This window comes from Megachile rotundata, chromosome 13, assembly GCF_050947335.1.
Source record: "Megachile rotundata isolate GNS110a chromosome 13, iyMegRotu1, whole genome shotgun sequence".
Lineage (NCBI taxonomy): Eukaryota > Metazoa > Arthropoda > Insecta > Hymenoptera > Megachilidae > Megachile > Megachile rotundata.
Window position 1 is genome coordinate 16,223,042 of NC_134995.1, and position 18,680 is coordinate 16,241,721.

Sequence of the window (18,680 nt, forward strand, 5' to 3'; positions counted from 1 at the left end):
CCGACTGATAGGCTTCGCCGTTTCGCTAACGTGATTTCATGTCGTCGACCTGACGATACCGGCAACTGACGGTCTTCCTACGATTCGGACTCGTTATCGGGCAAAAAATATTTTTCTTCCTCGAATCAGAGATCGACGCGAATACAGATTTTATTCGAAATACGAATATCCTTCGAGTAGAATAATTGCAGGAATCGAACGTATCGGAAGAAGTTAATATCGAAGGTACTCGTCCGGCTATGAGATACTTTTGCCGCGAAAGTTGATCGTACGAAAATCGTTCGAAGCGTTATGCAGTAAGCGGCACCTGGCGGTCAACGTAAAATCCTTTAGGCTCGTTCGAATCGATATCGCGTCTCGATGGTAAGGCGAGCGTTTCTTGGTTCTAGTCTCGGCTACTTCGTCTTCCTCCGAAACTTATTTCGATCGGACAATAAGTCCCCGATTATAATATAATTATAATAATTTGATTTTCGATACGTTTGGAATTCGTCGAAACATTACGATGACTCCGCGACCACGATCTTGATCTCGTCGTAATCGATCAACGTTTCGTTCGACGATTCACTGGTTCGCGAACAATGCTTTTCGACGATCGTCAAAAAATTCTGTCTCCAGGATGGAAATTCTCGCTTCGATTACATTCTGGGCCGAATCGTTTCGAAAGTTTCGACACGGGTGACGAGTTCACTCGAAAGAAAATTTCTTCTCGAAATTCTGTATTGTCATCGACGGGTTTACGGAAGCGATCGAACACCGATCGTTTTTTTCTTACGACGACTACGATATTCTCGATAGCGAGTCTGTACGCTCGGTCAGCGAAGTAGGTCCGCGGTTTACGCCAGATCACGTGCGATTAATTCGATTACGTAACAAGGAAATAAGGCGAACTAATAATCGGGCAACGTGTCAGACCAGATAATCCACGCGCATTTTCGATCCAAGCCTGTTCGCTTGGATTTTCTAACCGGTCGAACCAGATTATCGCGAAAATACAAATTACCTTCGAATCAGAACGGAAGTGGTTCTCGTTTGTTTACCGACGTAGAGGTTCTTCGTTTCGACGAAGAATCGTTAAAAATAAAGGAAAGAACAGCATCGATTCCGCATTAATTGAATTTGCTCGACTATTCGTTCGACGGACTGGAAACTAGCGATACCGATCGTCGAACAGGGTAAAAGTAGTTAAAGTAGAGATATTAACGAAGCGAGTTTTTGCGCGCGTCTACGCGCGTTCGAACAACTCCAGAATTATGCGAGTTTATAGTCGGGACACGAAACACCGTCTGTGATTGGGAATTGTTGCTTTCCCTCGCGATCCGCGCACGTATCTTCCGTTATTAACCCTCCTCTCTTTCTCCCCCCGTTTTCTCTTTGTCCGTTTCTGCTAACGCAACTACGCCAATTTCGCTTGATTGTATCGATTCTGTTTCCGATTTATCGTAAACGCGCTTTTGGCCGAACTTCCGAATATTTCTAAATTCGTTTTACGCGTAACCAACTAACTCGGGTTCTAATTACGAGGGGGTTCGAGTTATCGAACATTTTACGAAAGAAAACGTTTAATTTAATTTCGTGTCCATTAAGAATTCGTTCGTTTGGCGATAAATTAGTCGGTATTCGATAATGTCTCGGTTCAATTTGGCTCGTTCGAGACAAGAATAGATAAGGATGGAGCTTCTTACGTTCCCCCAACAGAATATTCATAATTAAAATGTCAATGTGTCCACTCGGACAAAGAGTAGATCTTAACGATCCGACGGACGTCTCGTTAATGATTTACGAAGGAAGAGATTAACCGTGCTGATTCAGCCATTAGCTTCGTACGATTCCGTTTTCCCATGGGATAAAGCGACGCATTAACGTTCTCTGCACGCTTTCGAATCTCCTGCCAACCTGTCTAATTCTTCGCTCGTCCGAAGATACTCTACTAGAATACAGTCCTCCACGATTCTATTCCCATCGGTAGCGTCGACGTTATTCTCTACCACGATCGAATGGAACGCGGCGCCGTCAACTAATTACCTCCGATTATTGGAATCGGATTAGCCAAGATCACCGGTACGGAACTCGTTAGCGTAATTACGCGTACAGTGCGTCCGCCTTCTGAAAATTTCGAACGGCTTACCTTCGAGAATCTGGCACGTCTCGATACCGTAACCGCGCCGATATCCGTCCTAGCAATAACGTTTGCCATTGTCCTGTAACCATGTTTCGCAACGAAAGGATCAATAATCGTTTCTTCTAGCTGTTTCACGATTTCGTGGCAATTTTTTCTCGAATATCCTCGAGACTGCATGAAATTTCATTACGTCCTTTCAGCGCCGTTCATTTTCTTCCACGATCGTGACGTAACGCGTTACGAAGTGTTGGTCCGGGTTCAACAACAAATATACTTTATTGCGCCAGTATACATCGTATATGTACAATTGCCGATATTACGCTGTTAGATCTACGTTGATTAACCGTGACTGGTGAACAGTTCGCGAGCGACGATCAACCGTTCGCGAGCGACGATCGAGTTCGTTACTTCATCGCCCCCGCTTTCCTCGTTTCGTTTTCAAGTGCAGCCACGACTAACGATCGATCAAGATATGACGTAAGACCGTTATGGCGGTAACACTCGCTTCGAAACGATTTCTTTCTTTCTACGGTGTATTTAATCGTTCGTCCGCAGTTAACGAACAATTTATTCGCAGGATTCACGATCGATGCTCGATTTCTCGGTTGTCACTCGATCGCCTGCTCTTGCACAGATCGCACGGTATTTCTTAATCGAGCCTGTTACGCGATTTACGGTTAAAACTTTTAGTTCCGAGTTCATCGATTTCTATCGTCGCGAGAAAAGAATCGATCGAAATCGAAGAGAATTTTCAAGTTCGATGAAAAGACAAACGGTTCGAGGATGCAAAGGCGAAGATCGCTGGCATTAAATAATTTAAACGAACGCGTATGGGACAATACCTTTGAAGAACGCTGAGAACTCGCGATGATAAATTGAATAGTCGTATTTTTAGTAAACGGTATGAAACGTAACCGAGATTTCGCTGGAATCTTATAGCGTGGGAGATAGTGTGGTTGCTGGTTAAAAAGGAAATAAGCAACCTGGAATGAAATTTTTCGTGCGAGAACTTTTTTCTTTGGGGTAATCGATTTAAAAGGCTGTCGAACGTTTCGGCTTGCACCGCCATTTATGAAAACATTTTTAAACATTAACAACGCATATATTATAATGGTTGGATATTTTTCCACGTGTATCGAGATGTATCGTTGTCGACACGTTCCGTTACGAGCGCAAAGTTCTTCTTTCCTAAATCGGTCCACCGTAGAATTTTCTTCCAACTTTCGCACCAACATTTTGACCAAATCCTTTCGAGAATACCTCGTTTCCTCGTCACGGTGATGTACGCCGCGATCGGATGCTCTTCTATCCAACGTTATCCACTACTTGTAGTAAAAGTACCTGTAGAAAGCTGCAACAGAAAGCATTATTTCATCGTAATTTTCTTGGAACCTCTCCATTTCGCAGAAAAATAGTTGGACTGCAATTATTCTTGATTACGAATACTCGATCGTGGGTTATCGCGGTCGAAAGGAAATTCTTTTCGCACCGCCTTTCCAGTTTGCCGAAACCTCGAAAACTTGTAAACATTACGGCCGTGCGAAAAATCTCGTCGAAATCCCTTTGGTACCTCTAACCGACATCAAATTTCCTCCCCAGAGAGAGAACAAGCTTCCCAAATAGTCGGTCGAACACGCCGCAACTCGGCAAAAGCAAACGGACCCTAGATTTCGTCGGCGACCAATGCGCAAACTTTCGCAACCAGGGCTACAAGCGTGTCTCCAAACAAAAGTTCCTTCATTTCCCGAGGATTCTGCCGCCAGGAACATTCCTCTGTTACAGGGTTATCCAGGAAACCGAAGGGACCGTATCGATTCCGATGAAAGGACTCCGCTCCGTCGCGTCGCGTCGCGTCGCGTCGTTTCGAGCGTATCGATTTTAAGGCAAGCGAATGCGAACCGGTTAACGAGAAGAAACAAATATTTCACCGATTTCCTACCTCGATCAAGCTCTCCGCGTTTAATTTTCATCTCGTGGCCAATTAGCCAAGTCCCGTTCTCGCGAGTAATCATCGGGACACCTGACCGTGTCTAACGAGAAATCGTCCAGGGGACCACTTCAAAGCTGCTAATTACGCGACCCTCGTCACCTTCGAGCTATTCCCTTCGTCCTTGTCCTTTTCATTTCACTGGTAAGTGCTCGCTTTTCTGGCAGCGCGTGCACATCGAGCTAACCGCGACGTTAACAATAAAGTTAACCAGCGTAGAGAAGAACAGAGAGGGGAGACGTTGGGATCCATTAAGCGGTCGAAAGGGTTGTGCCTGGACGCGTTCGTAAATTTCTGCCCCTCCAGGGCAGGCGCGTCCAGAGCACGACGCGACTAGTCGAGATTACTCCTCTTCTTCCATCGATTCGATTTCGAGGAAGCATCAACGTCGAATTTCTCAAGATACACCAAGAGAATCGCGTCGTTTTTCGTCTGTTCGCAGTTTCCACGAACTCCTCCTCGTTTTCAGTCCGTCGTTATGCGTCCCCCTCGGATAATTATTTCGCTCGAACGACACCCAATCGTCCCTTAAAAACCCTAAAGAGCCAGTTGCCTGGTTAGAACGCCGCGAAACAACGTCGTGGACGATCCCGATATTAGCAACAGCCACTTTCGTCGCGAATATTAACGAAAACGAGACAGCGGACGCGTCAACTTTTACGCGGTTCAATTAAATTATGCTTTACGCCCGTTATCTGGCCACCGCGCGGCGAATTAATCTTTCGAATTATCTCTATAGAACAGGCGGACCATTCCCACCGAGTTTCGGCCTCTTTTAACGCGTCTCTTACCCTCTTAGCCACCGGTTAATCACCGGTTGTTCCGCAGATTTACGTTCTCTCGTGCCGCGTTTACGTGCATTAACGAGCATAAAACGCTCGAAAAATAGATTCTCGCCGAGATCGCTGCCTGTATATTGCGCACCGATTTATTTTTACAAGCTCGGTTCGATTTTACCGCTTTTTACCGGTTCGTTTTATGTCGTCGAATATGTTCGACACGCAACTAAGAAGAAAAGAAAAATATTCACCGCAATGCCCTCGTTCAGATCGACCGAAGAAAAGAAACTTTTTAAAACGACGAACTTGACCGTGGACGCGCGTAACGTTGGTCTTCGGTCAGAGATCGGATTTTCATCGTTTCGCCGAAAGAAACGACCTTGCCATGGACCCGAACGACCTCGTAACACCTATTACGCCTCGCGAAGTAGCTCAAGTTAGGTTACGCGTAAACGAGTTTAAGTCACGAGGCCAATGAAATCACTTTCACTGACCCCCGTCTGTTTGTTTCGTTCTTATAAGCGGATTCCAAGGTTGAATCTTCCTCGAGGAAACCGGTATAGCTCTCTCTCTCTCTTTCTCTCTCGCCCGCTGCTCTTTCTCTTCCTTATCTTCTGTTTCTCTCTATTCGTTTCCGCATCGAACGTAACCCAGAAGCGGAAGCTTCGGTTCTTCGGTTTGTAGGAGAACCTATGATTAATGTCAGGGGATGGAGCGACTCGGTATTTCTATTTATTGTTTCGTACTACTGCTATTATCGGCGATAAACTTTCGTTCGTTATATTCGCACGTTGTAATTTTGAATTACAAGTTGTCGCAGTCGCTGTAAAGATGCGCTGTATCGATAGAGTTATTGCAACCAATCGCTTACCTACGCTTTTCCGTCTTATTCGTAAAGCGTTAATCGCACTTTGACTGGCAAACGCCCGCCCGCGATGGACGAGTTAGCGTGAATTAGCGTTTCGTTAGCGCATGACAAGTTAGTAGCAAAGGGCGAAGAGAACCGTTCGCGAACGTTGCCGAGAACAATGACCGTCGGTGAAAAATAAACAGATAGCTTTCTATTCTATATATTTCGATTAACGCGAAATAAATGTATAAAAGAACGATATTCGAGTATTTGTTGGAGGAAAAGGGTGGCTGGGTAACAAATAAATAGCGTTTTATTCACAAGTTAGGTGCACATGTAACAGCGATAAGTGCTAGGGGTTAGTGTCACCCCGAAAGTTAATCTTCGTCTTTGGTGTTAAGAGCAAACTCGTTGACTTTGTTGCGTATCTTGTCTGAGAGAAGCGTTTCGGCTCAGAATCCGATCGACGATTTACCTGGGTTGGGTGGCACGAATCCGTATCCGCTCGCGCCCACAATCACTCCGCTCGTGTCCGCGGAGTTCGGTGGCGGCCCCGGTGGAAATAACACTGGACCTGCGACACAAGTATTTCAAACCGATCGTTCGTTTCTCTTATCAAATTCCGCCTTTCTAGTAAACATTTAACGATAGAAAAACCGATATATGTATGTAACGTATATAGACCGATACATATAGATAATTCGAGCAACGCAAAATCGTTTTTACCAAATTTTCCAGACTTGTTTACGAAAGTTAAATATTTCATTGATAATTTTAACCGGTAGAGCGTATAATTTGCTATACCGTATTTTCTCGCGATCGCTCGATCGATACGTCGAGTCGTATCGTTAATCGGTTCAACTCACCGCTGGAATTTTCATCGGGTACAACGTTCATGAAAAATCGCGAACATATTTCGATCCGGGCTCGTTACCCGTTCGTCGAATCGAATCATCGTTACTTAAATACACAGTGTATCGATTAAATATCTATGTAATTTTAAACTCGATTATTTGCGATATTTATCGACTAGAATAATACATCGAAAGAAATTATTCCGGAATCGCGAAATTCTTTATATAAGAATCGAGTCAACCTTCACGGTCGTTGATTAAACGGAATCGGAATCGATCATCGGTGCGATTAGAAAAGCATTTCACGATCGTTAACTCGTTCAGTGGGTTGTTAGCTTTTTACGAAGATGTTTGACCAAGTTTCGTTCGGTCACGATCAATTCTAATCATCTCGACACATTTTTCTTACCGTGCAACGTGGACTTTTCTGTTCGACAACTATCGACAGAGGCGAGTTTCGCTAGTCGGCACTCGCAGGAAGGAAAATACGGCTTACCACGAACTATAGACGATCTAGCCGTAAATCGCTTTTCTACATATAGCAAACTTTATATACGAGAATCTCGACTACCTGTATAATCTTAACAATTGCTTTTCAAGGCAAACAAGCTGGAAATCCTTTCTAATCAGGAAGTAATTTTGCAGATTGTCGATTATCGATTATCGATCGCGCTAATGCTCGCGTAACGGCGCTCAATCAACGCGCAAGAAAATCGGTGCGACCGTTATCGTTGCGCAGAAAGTAATTGCGAAATTCTACCGACGCGACGAATCAATTCGGACAATTAAAAAAGGTGATCGGCCAGCATCAAATTATCTTTCGATCTTTATTTTTCGATCCACGTTCTGATTATGATCATGATCGTGATTTCAATTATGTAACGTTGTCGAACTCGTATCGATTTCCTAACTGTCGGATTTCACGGATCGTAACAGGCGATGCGTCAGTTTGTCCGCGTCGTCTACAATAGTCCAGCGTTATCTAAAAAAATCTCGTTCCGTGTCGCTACGTGTGCCGAGAGTCTACCGCGGTGCAAAAGAAAGCAGTTTTCGGTAAAAATCTTAATCGTACGAGCCCTAGAAGCACGATCGATAATAACAGTGCAAGTCAGCATTTCTTTAGCCAGTTACCGACATTTATTGCTAGAGGATTTGAACTTGGCATCCGTCGAGGCTCGCGTATCCTGTTTACGAGTAGATCGACGCGTGTGTCGGTTAAATGTCAGATCCACGAGACGGCCTTGGATGAAAAGTGGAAGACAGGAAGTACTCGTTCCCGCATCTCTCGCGCGATCGTTTAAACGATGGAAGCAAGGACCGATTATCGAGGAAAAATAGGACTCTAATATTTACGAATAGGAACTTTCCTTTTCTTTCCAGTCTATTATCCGGTAATGATCGGCAGATGCTAATCGCGTGTTCGTAAACCTGTTCCGAGCAGAAGTATAGTTCGCAGGATACCGACGCGTATCTCGTACGACTCCTTCTTCCTCGTCGTTCGTTTCTACGGAGGTTAAAGACAATCTACTTTACAATCGCACCGTGGCTCGCCAACAACGTGGACAGAATTTAATTAGTAGGCGAACTCGCGAAACCAATTCTCGTCACCGAGATCGCTTTTGACAGCGTTTAGATCGTAATCAGAGATTGCCGCGCGAAATAGCGAAGGTAAATGAAAAAGGACATTGTCAGGAGAGAATCGAAGGTTCCGAAGAACAATGGCGTACGCTGTTACTCCGCATATTTCTCCCAGTGATTCGGAATCGAGTTCGTAACTTGCTTCTTAGAAAGGAAACTATCGACCTATCGACTGCGCCGTTCTTATTTATTATCCTCTGTTCGTTCGTTTGTTCGCGAATTTTCAACTACTCGATCAATGGCAACGAGCAGCCTAAATACGACAACTTGTCCGATACTTACCTCTGTTCGATCTTGGATCTCTCATCGCCGAAGTTTCGCCTAGATACGGTCCGAATCCTGCGAAGAGTTGACTGTAGTCTTGCGACGAAGCCACTGCCAACACCGTTATCACCAACGTCACCAGAATTGTCTGCAACATCAATTTCCTCTGTTAGTCGACCAACCGTCCACCTCGTGCGAAGAAAATTCTCGTTAAACGTTCCTTTCTATTCATATTAATACACGGGCGTTTTCGAATCGACCCAATTAAGTATCCTCGATTGGCGAGTGATTCGACGAAAATTGCGTAGGAACTTCGAATTGCACCGAATCGCGATCATAAATAATTTACTCGACAAATCGAAAGCTTTTCGATTATAATTTCAATTCCGTCTCTAGAGAGAGCCCGTAACGTTCCATTCGACTCGACTCGATTCGATTCCGTAGCAGCCGGAATCAAAGCGACTATTAAGGTCGCAAAAAGACCGATTAATACGCGATCGGATGGAATCGCGTGTATTCGCCATTCGACTGTGGCTACTACGTGACAATTTTTACGAGCGGTTCGTCGGTTAACAATCGCCGCGGAGAATTTATGGTCCAATATATACCGCGAATAAAATCAGCAGCCGGGTTCTCGTTCGTTTAAAATACCGTTACTTTTCGCCGACGTTTCTATTCGAACAGAAAGTTTGTTCGAGTTTCGCTACCATTCGCCTTCCTCGTTGAGCGTCGGCTTAATAAATTAGCCGGGGATGAATTACGACGGAGCGAGAGCAAAGTGTAATACGAAGGTGCTTTACGGAACACTGTCTTGTTAACGCGTAGTAAACCGACCGAATGCAACGTGGTAGGTCGTGCTGGCAAACGTATAGATTGGAATTATCGAATTTCAAATTCGCTAATTTACGCGTCGCTAATTTACGTCTTTAAAGAAGTCGTCGAATCGATCGATGATGAATCTTTTCATTGAACCGATCGTTACGTAAAACCTGATGAAATCGTTACGAGACTTTACGATTCCATGGACACGGACATAACGAGCAAACGAATAATTGCGTGCTCGGATCATGCTGATTATCGTTATTAAGTAAGCCGCGCCACCGCGTTTTCATTCTTCTATCGGTTTTCTCGCGCTGAAAGCAAGGTGAACAGAGAGACACGTAATCGCCACGCGATTTCCTCCCAGCTTGACACAATGTCAAGGAGTTTAATTGTTATTCGAACGTGTGAATCGTGGTCGTCGACGATACACGTTTATAATAGGTACGGTGATTCGTACAGATTACTTCGAAACCTTAATTAACCATGTTTAATTGATCCCTGTACTAGCGTTTGTTACTTATCAACTTCGTTCTTGCATGCTCGAAAGAATGGTGTAAAAACAATCGGTATTTTCCTTCGAGCAGCCTTCTGCGAAAAAAATGCAAAAACGATGACAGGAAGTTGAACGGTTTTTCTTTTCGTCGATCGGTTCAGAAGAATTACTTGCGAGGAGCACTCGAAACTTGGAGTCTGGTAAATTTCACATCGGGAATAACTGGTAGATAGGAAAGCAAGGTCGAGGTAATCGAGCGAATGCAAGGACAGCAAAGTATCTGGAATATACATATGTATACCTGGTATACCTGGTAGAATGCAGTCGATTCAGTCTCGTAATTATAAATACGAGAACATTTTATTTTCCTTTATGCAATCGTAAATAGACGTTAACCGAGGAAGAATATGAAATCGGTGCGTGACATAGGCCTTCGTCGGAACAATCGAAAAGCGATAAGAACGTAACGATACGTAATTCCGAGGAGGTTCAATTATCGAAACTTGAAGAAAAATATTCGTTCGTTGGATGCGATGTCATAAAGCGATTTTTCTTCCTTTTTAAAATATTCATTTCTCAATAGGTTAGTTAAGAGTAGCAAAAACGTTTGAGAAACCTGATCGTACACGTATAACCATAACTTTCTCCAACGATCATGAAACCGAGCGATAATCGTGTTCCCAGACTGGAACGTCCCGCTCGAGGAAGCCTCGTTGTTACGACATATCGATTATTAGTCGACGATCAATCGAAAAAAGAAGGTCGCGCACGGTATCGAAAATACGGCAAAAGAAGAGGAGGATCGGAAAAAAAATGGAACTAGCGGCGATGTTCGAGTCGCGAGGTGTTGGACTGTAAGGTACGAAGGCACGAGGTCGCCCACAAACCGCGGCACACATGTGCGTGCACCGTGACGACGGATCACGCGGTAGTGATACTTAAGCCAACGCGCGTTGATAATCGCGAGGAGAATCGCGCGTACACGCTTGCCGAGCAAACACCGAGTAATTTATGCCTTGAGTTGCTTGCGAAATAAATCGTAAACGTTCAAATCTCGATGCGTTCGATCAAATTTTCGTTGGCCAATTAACTACGTACCTAGATATTTTTCAATCTTTCGACTGCTTTTAACGTCTTCGTACGTTACGACGAAAGGGACGAAGATCGGCCGCTTTAAAAGAACAAGCAGCGTTGGTTCCGCTTTAAGGGAAACTCGGACGTAAGATTCTTGGAATTTTTTCCACAGTTCGTCGAAGAGATTACGTGTTCCTTCAATGAATCAGAAGCTGAACTAGTTTTACTCGTAGCACAGTACGTGCATTAATGCCAGTTTTTTCCAAGTACGTACTACAGTACTCGTAAGCAAGACTGGAATTATCATTGCCAAGCAGAATCAGAATTAGAATCAATTCGAGCTTAAGGAATCTATACTTTATACTATTCTATTAGTTTTCGAAGCAAAATACTTTTCTGCCGTTTCTATACGTTTCGTGCGCTCTATACATAATTTCACGGTTACGTAACACCGGCCAGGAAAAGCGTAAAGTATTATCGATTGTTCGGAACAGAAGCGAACCGCGTCTCGAGTTTCTCGATGCGCGATGCATCTTCGAGCGCATAACGCTCGATCGCACTCGAGACTCGAATGCTTCCGCGTTTAACGTCGATGGAACAGGCTGTTCCTTCCCGTTTCTTCGAACCAACTTCTACGTCGTTAATAACGATCGTAGCGATTCAGTCGCATCTAGAAGCCGGATGCGTCGTTGCATAATGGAGAAACGGGTACGATAAACGAAAGTACGATGACTTTTATCCGACGTCGTGCAAAAATATTCAATCCATTAATTGGTCGTTTCAGCTTGTTTCGTAAACGGTTCTAATAAATAATGATTCGTCGAGCAGCGAGCAAATTAGGCGTATCACGGTAATCCGTAACGCGATCGAAATATTCGGTTTCGCGAGGAACATAACGAAATATGCGTTCGTTAACTTAGCTCGAATTTCGAAGTCTGGCGTCATATCGTTGTGGGTCAGAGGACAGTATCCAACGAAGATTACATATCGATAATTGCGAAGGAACGACACGAAAGCGGCGACGTAGACCCAATAGCCAAGTCGTCCTACTTTCTAATCACGAACACGTTCATTTTCTAACACCTTTGGTCCCCCTTTCGCGCAATAACTGGCCCATCGCCAACAACGAAATCCCTCGCTACGATTGCGAGAATCGTGCCGCGTTTAGGACGAGATCGCGATCGACTCGACTTTCGCTTCGTACGAAAATTTTTCTTACGTTTCGGCTCTGTCGATACAGGTGTGTGCGTGTGCGCGCGCGCGCGCGCGTGTGGATAGAATGGAAGTAGGCTTTCCGAATTACGTTTCGAGCTTACGTTACGAACGCTCGTTACGAGATCGCTTAGAGATTAGAGAGTCGAGAGGAAAATGACCGCAGCCGACTAGAGGAATCTTACAACTAGTATTCGCGAGATCCGTCCAAGAGTGTCTTCCAAGATCCCTGGAACGATGCCGTGTTCGGTCACGCCACAATGGCCTTTTGTTTCTGTGCAGGTATATTCTTGAAACACGTTCGCGAAATTATTACACAGGCGTTATACAATTTCCCCGGTTAGAAGTTCCCTACTCCTCCATCTTGCCATCACTAACGAATTCCGTAGCTCGAAATTAGGGGTTTCTCCTCGTTTCGCTGGAGAATTTTCAGTCAGCATTTTCTGAACGTTCGATCTTGATTATTCCGTCCGTTGCACAATTGTACCGGCTATCGTCGAAAACGAGCCTCGGACCGAGTTTCACGGGAAATAAACCGACACGATTTCCTTCTTTCACGGCATCACCGTGACGCGAATCTCCGATCAAACATCTTTTATCGTAATACGAATTACGCGGCAAAGCGCGCTTTCGAATTTTCGCACAAACCAAACAGGTTGGTCAAAATCGAGAGAGTAACGTTAATTACCTGTTATTTTAACGGCTTTCAAATTTTCAGCGATACAGATTGTTAAGTCGAAATTGAAACGCGAAACAAAAGAAGGTAGACGATTTTCAGCCATAGGTTATGCAAACACGAATGCAACGGTGCAACGAATGCATCGCGTTCCCTTCTATGCATCGTTCTCGATGTGGAAATTAGACACTCGCGTCGTAAATTCGGCTTGCAACACGCCCCACGAAACTTGGAAAATCGTGAAAATCGTTACCGATCCTCCGACGCTTCTTTCGTCGCGAAACAATCAAAATTTTTCCATCGTATCTATATCTCGTCCTTTCAAATTTTCATTTTCGACGATTCCCGACTAAATGTCAAAAAACGTTTCTAATAGTTTCGAATAAATGATATAGACCTCTTCCGTGGTTGGGCGGGAAAAGAACGATCAATTTAGGAGAGTTATTTAACGAATATCATCGTGCACATGCAACATGAAAGTAAGAGTCGGTAACATTGTCTACGAGCAACACATGGGCGTGTTGCAACGATTCTGTTCCAAGTGTAATCTCGCGTGCTCGTAACGTACGTGCATTCCTTGTACATACGTATGTACGTTGCGCGACAAAAGACACGCGTGAAAATCAACTGTTTTACACACGTAGTTGGCTGTCGCGAAGAAATGTTCTATTTGTTTTACGAGCTCGTCTAAAACGAAAGACTTTCAAAGAATTTCTTGTCGAGTACAATAAATATAACGAATCGGTAGGCGGAACGATACGTCGCATCGAACTAACCTTTTATTCGCTCGTTTTCAAGCGAATCGTTTCGAGCGTGAATTTTAGCGAACGTTCGAAGGACATACAATCTTCCGTAAGAAGTATTTATATCGATGTTTGAACTAACAACCAACCCACGATGTCATTATGTATTATACATGTAACACTTATGACCCGTTTACCGTAATACCTGTACACGTACATTCTTCGACGTATAGTTCACGCGAGCCGACTTCCGTGAAAGCTATATTATCGTTCAAACACCGTATTCTACTCGAGACGAGCTTCGTATGAAATTGCTCGGAAAATAGAGGCAACTGGCGACGATGCCCGTATGTTTCTAAAACTTTCGAAACTTCGGAAACTACCAAATTATCTCGTTAGTTAAGATTTCTCTAATTTCACGAAGAATATCGAAAGTCGAAAGAATATCGAACGCTTCGAACGAGAAACGCTTGAAAAGAAGAAGGCGAATAGAGTGGAAACGTAGATCGAAGGGAATAGCTATCTGCGGAAGAAAGCCTACGTTGCGGTCGATCGGTCGATTACTGGCAATTAATTGGAACCTTGTCCAGATAGCAGTTACCGGATAGCATTACATCACCGGTAATCGAATCGACCCGCGAAAGGGGTGAACTAGTTTTCGAGAGGAACGTGAAAGGGAAGGATACTTCCGATCGCACGCGCCGACACGGTTCGACAACCGCGAGGAAAAGTCGCATAGAAACATTTCTCCGTACTGGTTAACAACATAAATAAACGGTTAAACGAAAAATCCGTCTGCCGTTCGTTCAACGGTTTTCGAAAAATCATTCAGACATCGCGAGCAGGTCGTGTTCTTCTTTCCTTTCGAATTCGTTCGCGTTCCCGCGAAAGCAGGAAAGTTACGCTGTTTCTGAAAGCAGTCATAAAATTGAATATACCGTTTCCCGCAACAGTTACGAGGTTAATTACTAAATCGCCGAGTACGAACTTTGGAAACCCGTCCGTTACGTGTTAGCCATTTCTCGCCCGTATCCGGTCACCGATGCTAAATAAATCGGAAAAATGATAACCGTTTCTCGATCGTGTACAACGACAGAAAATTGTTCGCGTTTAAACGTTCGAACGGTATTGGAATTTTTTTAAACGCGTCTGTACAGGTATCTATCTGCTGCTTCGTCGCGTTTTGCTTGAACAAGAAAGAACTGCGACCGCAGGGGAAATCGTTAAAACAATTGTCGCACCCCATCGAATCATCGAGAGGTTTGCAAAATAGAACACTGTCTCTTCCCTCCGTGTACGCGTAGCCGCGTGATTTACGGAGTAGGGCGGAGCTACCATTTGCCGACGAGGATAAAAAGAGAACAAAAGAATGATAAAACATCGATGAAATCGGCCTTTCAACGGTATGACTAATCGAGCTTGGCAACGCGAACGCCGGCTAAATAGAATTTATGTAGACCGGGGTGAATCGTTGGGAAATTTCGTTCGGCGAAAGCACGAGAACTGCCGTCGATGTATTCGCGATTAGGGATGGCGGAAAAGCGAAGCACCAAAACCGCTGGTAAATATTCGACGGTGTCCGCGAACAAGAATTTATATCCCCTGCGCGTAAAAGGGCGTAAAAGGGCGCGAAAGGATATTTTAATTGAATGCTCGTTCGATCGTGTACCGCCTTCGAAGATATTCGATCGAAATTTCGACAAATTCCGCTCGGAATATCGTAATAATTTTTTCGGTTTCGTCGCGAGAAAAACCGCTGTTACACTAAAGAATTTATCAATTTGTTTCGTGCATAAAAACACTGTACCGTGAAACGCTTAAAATCGTTAAAGCAGAGAATCACGATCGCGAGATTCGCGTGTCGTTCACGCACCAGATCTTTTTCTAATCGATCGAAAATATTCAAATCTGTTACCACGGTGCTTGTGCAATCGCTAGAAATCATAGACGGTTTTTTACCCCGATTTCAACCTAACGACTAGTTGGAAGCTGTTGAACGATTAATCGTTCTTCTCGATACGTTACTAGTAGCACGAAACCTAACCAATCATCTCGTTCGATTCCTTTGGAAGCGATACTTTCTTCGTCGACGATATTCGATGATTCCCTGCCGTCGACAATTTTCATTTCGATTCTTACGAATGAACGAGGAAACGAGTATATATTACTTCTGAAACCTCTTATTTCGCGTTGCAAAAGCGTTCGCTAATGCATTTTGCTTAACAGGTCGTCGAATCGTTGGAAAATCTCGGCGCACCACCGTTCGAAAGTTTTCCACGTCGGATCGTTGGAAGTTCCTGTCGACGATCATACCGAAACAGCGGATTAATATCCCGGCAATTATTTCGCAATACGCTATCGAATCTCAGCGATCGGATCGCGTGACCAGAACCGACTCGAAGCCTTTTTCGTTTTATATCTATCACGCTTTAATAGACCGCGTGACTATTTGGACATGCTGGAATAAGTAAATCGAACAAATTAAACCCAGTCAGATTTGTTCGCGCGAGTTTGTCGAAATTTTCCAACGGTCGTAATTATCGCTGTAAACGGTCTTCGTATCGTTTGTCCTGTTCGACATAGAAAATCAAAGTATATCGAGAGATACGTTCGAATCGAAAATTGTCAAATTCGTAAATCTTAGAGAGAGGAGGTTACGTACTTGGGAGGATCGTCTACTCGACAAACTGGTTCGGTACGCGTTACATAATTGTCGAGCAATCCGGCGCAGCGTATCCTCGCAGACGCGTTAGTCGAACAGCAAATGCTACGATAGCCTGGGGCAAGGACGTGAACCTGTCTCGCCGACGGCTACGATATCGTGAATGAACCACGTCCACATTACGGATTTCCTCTCTTCCTACCTGCGCTTAAGTCCGTTCAACTTCCTCTTATACTCCCTTCCTTTGCATCTTCCTATTTCACGCCGCGTATATTCGCGCTACGCGCCGAGGATACCGCCGAGGATACCGCCGAGGATACCGCCGAGGATACCGCCGAGGAAGCAAAACATTTTTCCACGTCGGTATTTCGACCGAATAACAAACGAATCACGAACGATAGACTTCCGATCTGTCGAGGTTTATCCGCGTTACGGATGTCGCCATCGAACTCGACGACCGATTTGCGCGCGTATTCTCCTCTAAAGTAAAACGATTCGTTCGTCCGACTTGCAACATCGAGGAAGTCGCGTGCGGTTCTCGTTAAAATTACCAATGCAAATAACATTGATAGCCAGTTCGTAATTATTATAGAGACGATAGATGTACAGATACGTAGATATCGAAAATATCGATATCGAGAAACGACGTTTCGCGATGTATGATTTCAGAAACGGGGATATAGAAAGTCTGAGCTGAACTCGCGAACTTGCTGTTTTTCACACTTTTACTACTAAAAGACAAGCGCGCTCTCCCTTTTCTATCGGACGATCTTATCCAAACTCCAGTCGGAATTAAAATCGATGCCTCGGAAGCGAGAAAGCAAACTACGATTACAAACGTAACGGACGCAACCGATAATTCAAGATTAGCAGACACAATCGTTAACGTAGAAAGTTAGCACAGCGTGAAAGGTTTCTAGGAGAACCGCTCCTAGCGAGCTAATTTATATAACCGCTTCAACGAAAAAAAAAATATATATCTCGGTTTGCTAATGACAATGTTTTTTAATCACCCAAAGAAAGTATCGACGTAGCGCTCGCGAGGAACCATTGCTAATTGGCCGATAAACTTTGGCCGAATACGAAAACTGATCTTATATTTTATTGGAAAATATCGTTGTATCCTGGTTTCCTTCGTTTTTAATCTGTTTATTAAGAAGAAATTTCTCAGCGAAATCTGACACGGCGATTTAATTATTCTTTCGTAAGCAACCTAACACGACGCAACAGAAGAGAAGAATAAAAATCGGATGCTCGAAAGCGATTAAAACGATCGATGATCGATAAAGCTATTCTCACTCGTAAGAACGTCATACTGGTTTCCTGCGTCGATCCTCGAGGCTGGGTCCAACTACCGTCTCCGATCGTTTCGAACTGTACACCTCATTTCCCGCCGAACGGCCCGCGATTCTACTCGAAACGCGAGTTATCAGTTCGCGTGCAACCCGAACACGCGCCGTTTAACGTTTACGATCTTCCGCTTGCCCACGAGACGATAGACCGAACGGAACAGAGTCAGCAAGAGTCGAGTTCACTATAAAAGCGTGCGATCTACTCTCGGGAAAGTCTACCCCTCCAATCATCTAGTCGCCCCCTCCAATTAATTGTACGCTAACAGACGATGACGAGCCGCGTCGCGCGAGGATCGCTGCTGACCCTGCACTACAAACAAGCTGCAACCAACAATTTCGATTACTCTTTGACACGTAACGCGACAACGCGCCTTTCACGAATATATCAGCTTGCCACTATTTACATTCTTCAATTTTTCGCCTGCAATTTCATCCCTTATAAATTAAACACTTTTCGTCGAGAACGTTTCTGCTTCCGCTGTCGGACCTTTCTTTATAGAAAGAAAAGAATCTCTGTTTTTCACTTACGGTCTTCATGACGTCGACAAGGCAGTTACCGACGAATCGTAACGTTACGAACGAACGGAACTAAATAGCGATAATCCACGTTTCCCCGAACGGAGTAAGAATGGTGCTCCTCGGCAGGGTACGGTTGGCCTGGAAGGTCGAGCAGACAAGAGAATCGCGTGTAAAGTAAACGGTGACGATTAAGGTGGATCGTAGGTGTATGCACAAGCTACGTACTTGCCGTACTGGGAACGTTTGACGCTAGGTGGGGGCTGTTCCTGGGACTTATATGTCGTCGCTGGAGGCCAACGTGACTCTTTGTCCCTGCCCCTCTCGACTTCAGGTGGGTCCGAGCCCCTCTGGCATCGAAGCCCTTGACGATGGTCAAGGTGACCCCTGCCTCGCGGCTAGCACCACTTCGTCGAACGGTCCGAGAGATCGCTTCGGGGAAATCGTGACACGATGTGTCTTCGATCGCTGCACGCAAGGTTCGCCTCGATTCCGTGTTCGATCGATGCTGGTGCCGCTGCCGTTGTTTTTGGACAACGAAGGTCGTCTTTTCGAGGATCTCTTTCTTCTCGAAACGATCGGTCGAAGGGTGCTATAGCCAGGGAAGATGTCGGCGAAACCTCAGCAAATTTCGAT

At 44.6% G+C, this 18,680-nt stretch overlaps 1 protein-coding gene across 5 annotated transcripts; it reads right to left on the bottom strand.

Moving 5' to 3' along the window:
* Positions 1–3,168: 3,168 nt before the first annotated feature.
* Positions 3,169–18,375, bottom strand: Wat (worker-enriched antennal transcript). 5 transcript variants are annotated; one of them, XM_076539189.1, is made up of 5 exons: positions 18,273–18,375; positions 18,057–18,185; positions 8,513–8,642; positions 6,214–6,312; positions 3,169–3,473 (listed from the first exon to the last, which is right to left on the bottom strand). In XM_076539189.1, the coding sequence occupies exons 2-5, from the start codon at positions 18,063–18,065 to the stop codon at positions 3,445–3,447; spliced, it is 267 nt and encodes an 88-aa protein (XP_076395304.1). In that variant the 5' UTR covers positions 18,066–18,185; positions 18,273–18,375; the 3' UTR covers positions 3,169–3,444. The 5 variants fall into 5 exon arrangements, 4 of the variants coding, with proteins under 4 accessions (XP_076395304.1, XP_012153324.1, XP_003708597.2 ...); XR_001097452.2 differs by lacking the exons at positions 18,057–18,185; positions 18,273–18,375 and adding an exon at positions 17,476–17,725 and having other exon boundaries at positions 5,140–6,312; XM_012297934.2 differs by having other exon boundaries at positions 18,057–18,297.
* Positions 18,376–18,680: the final 305 nt, after the last annotated feature.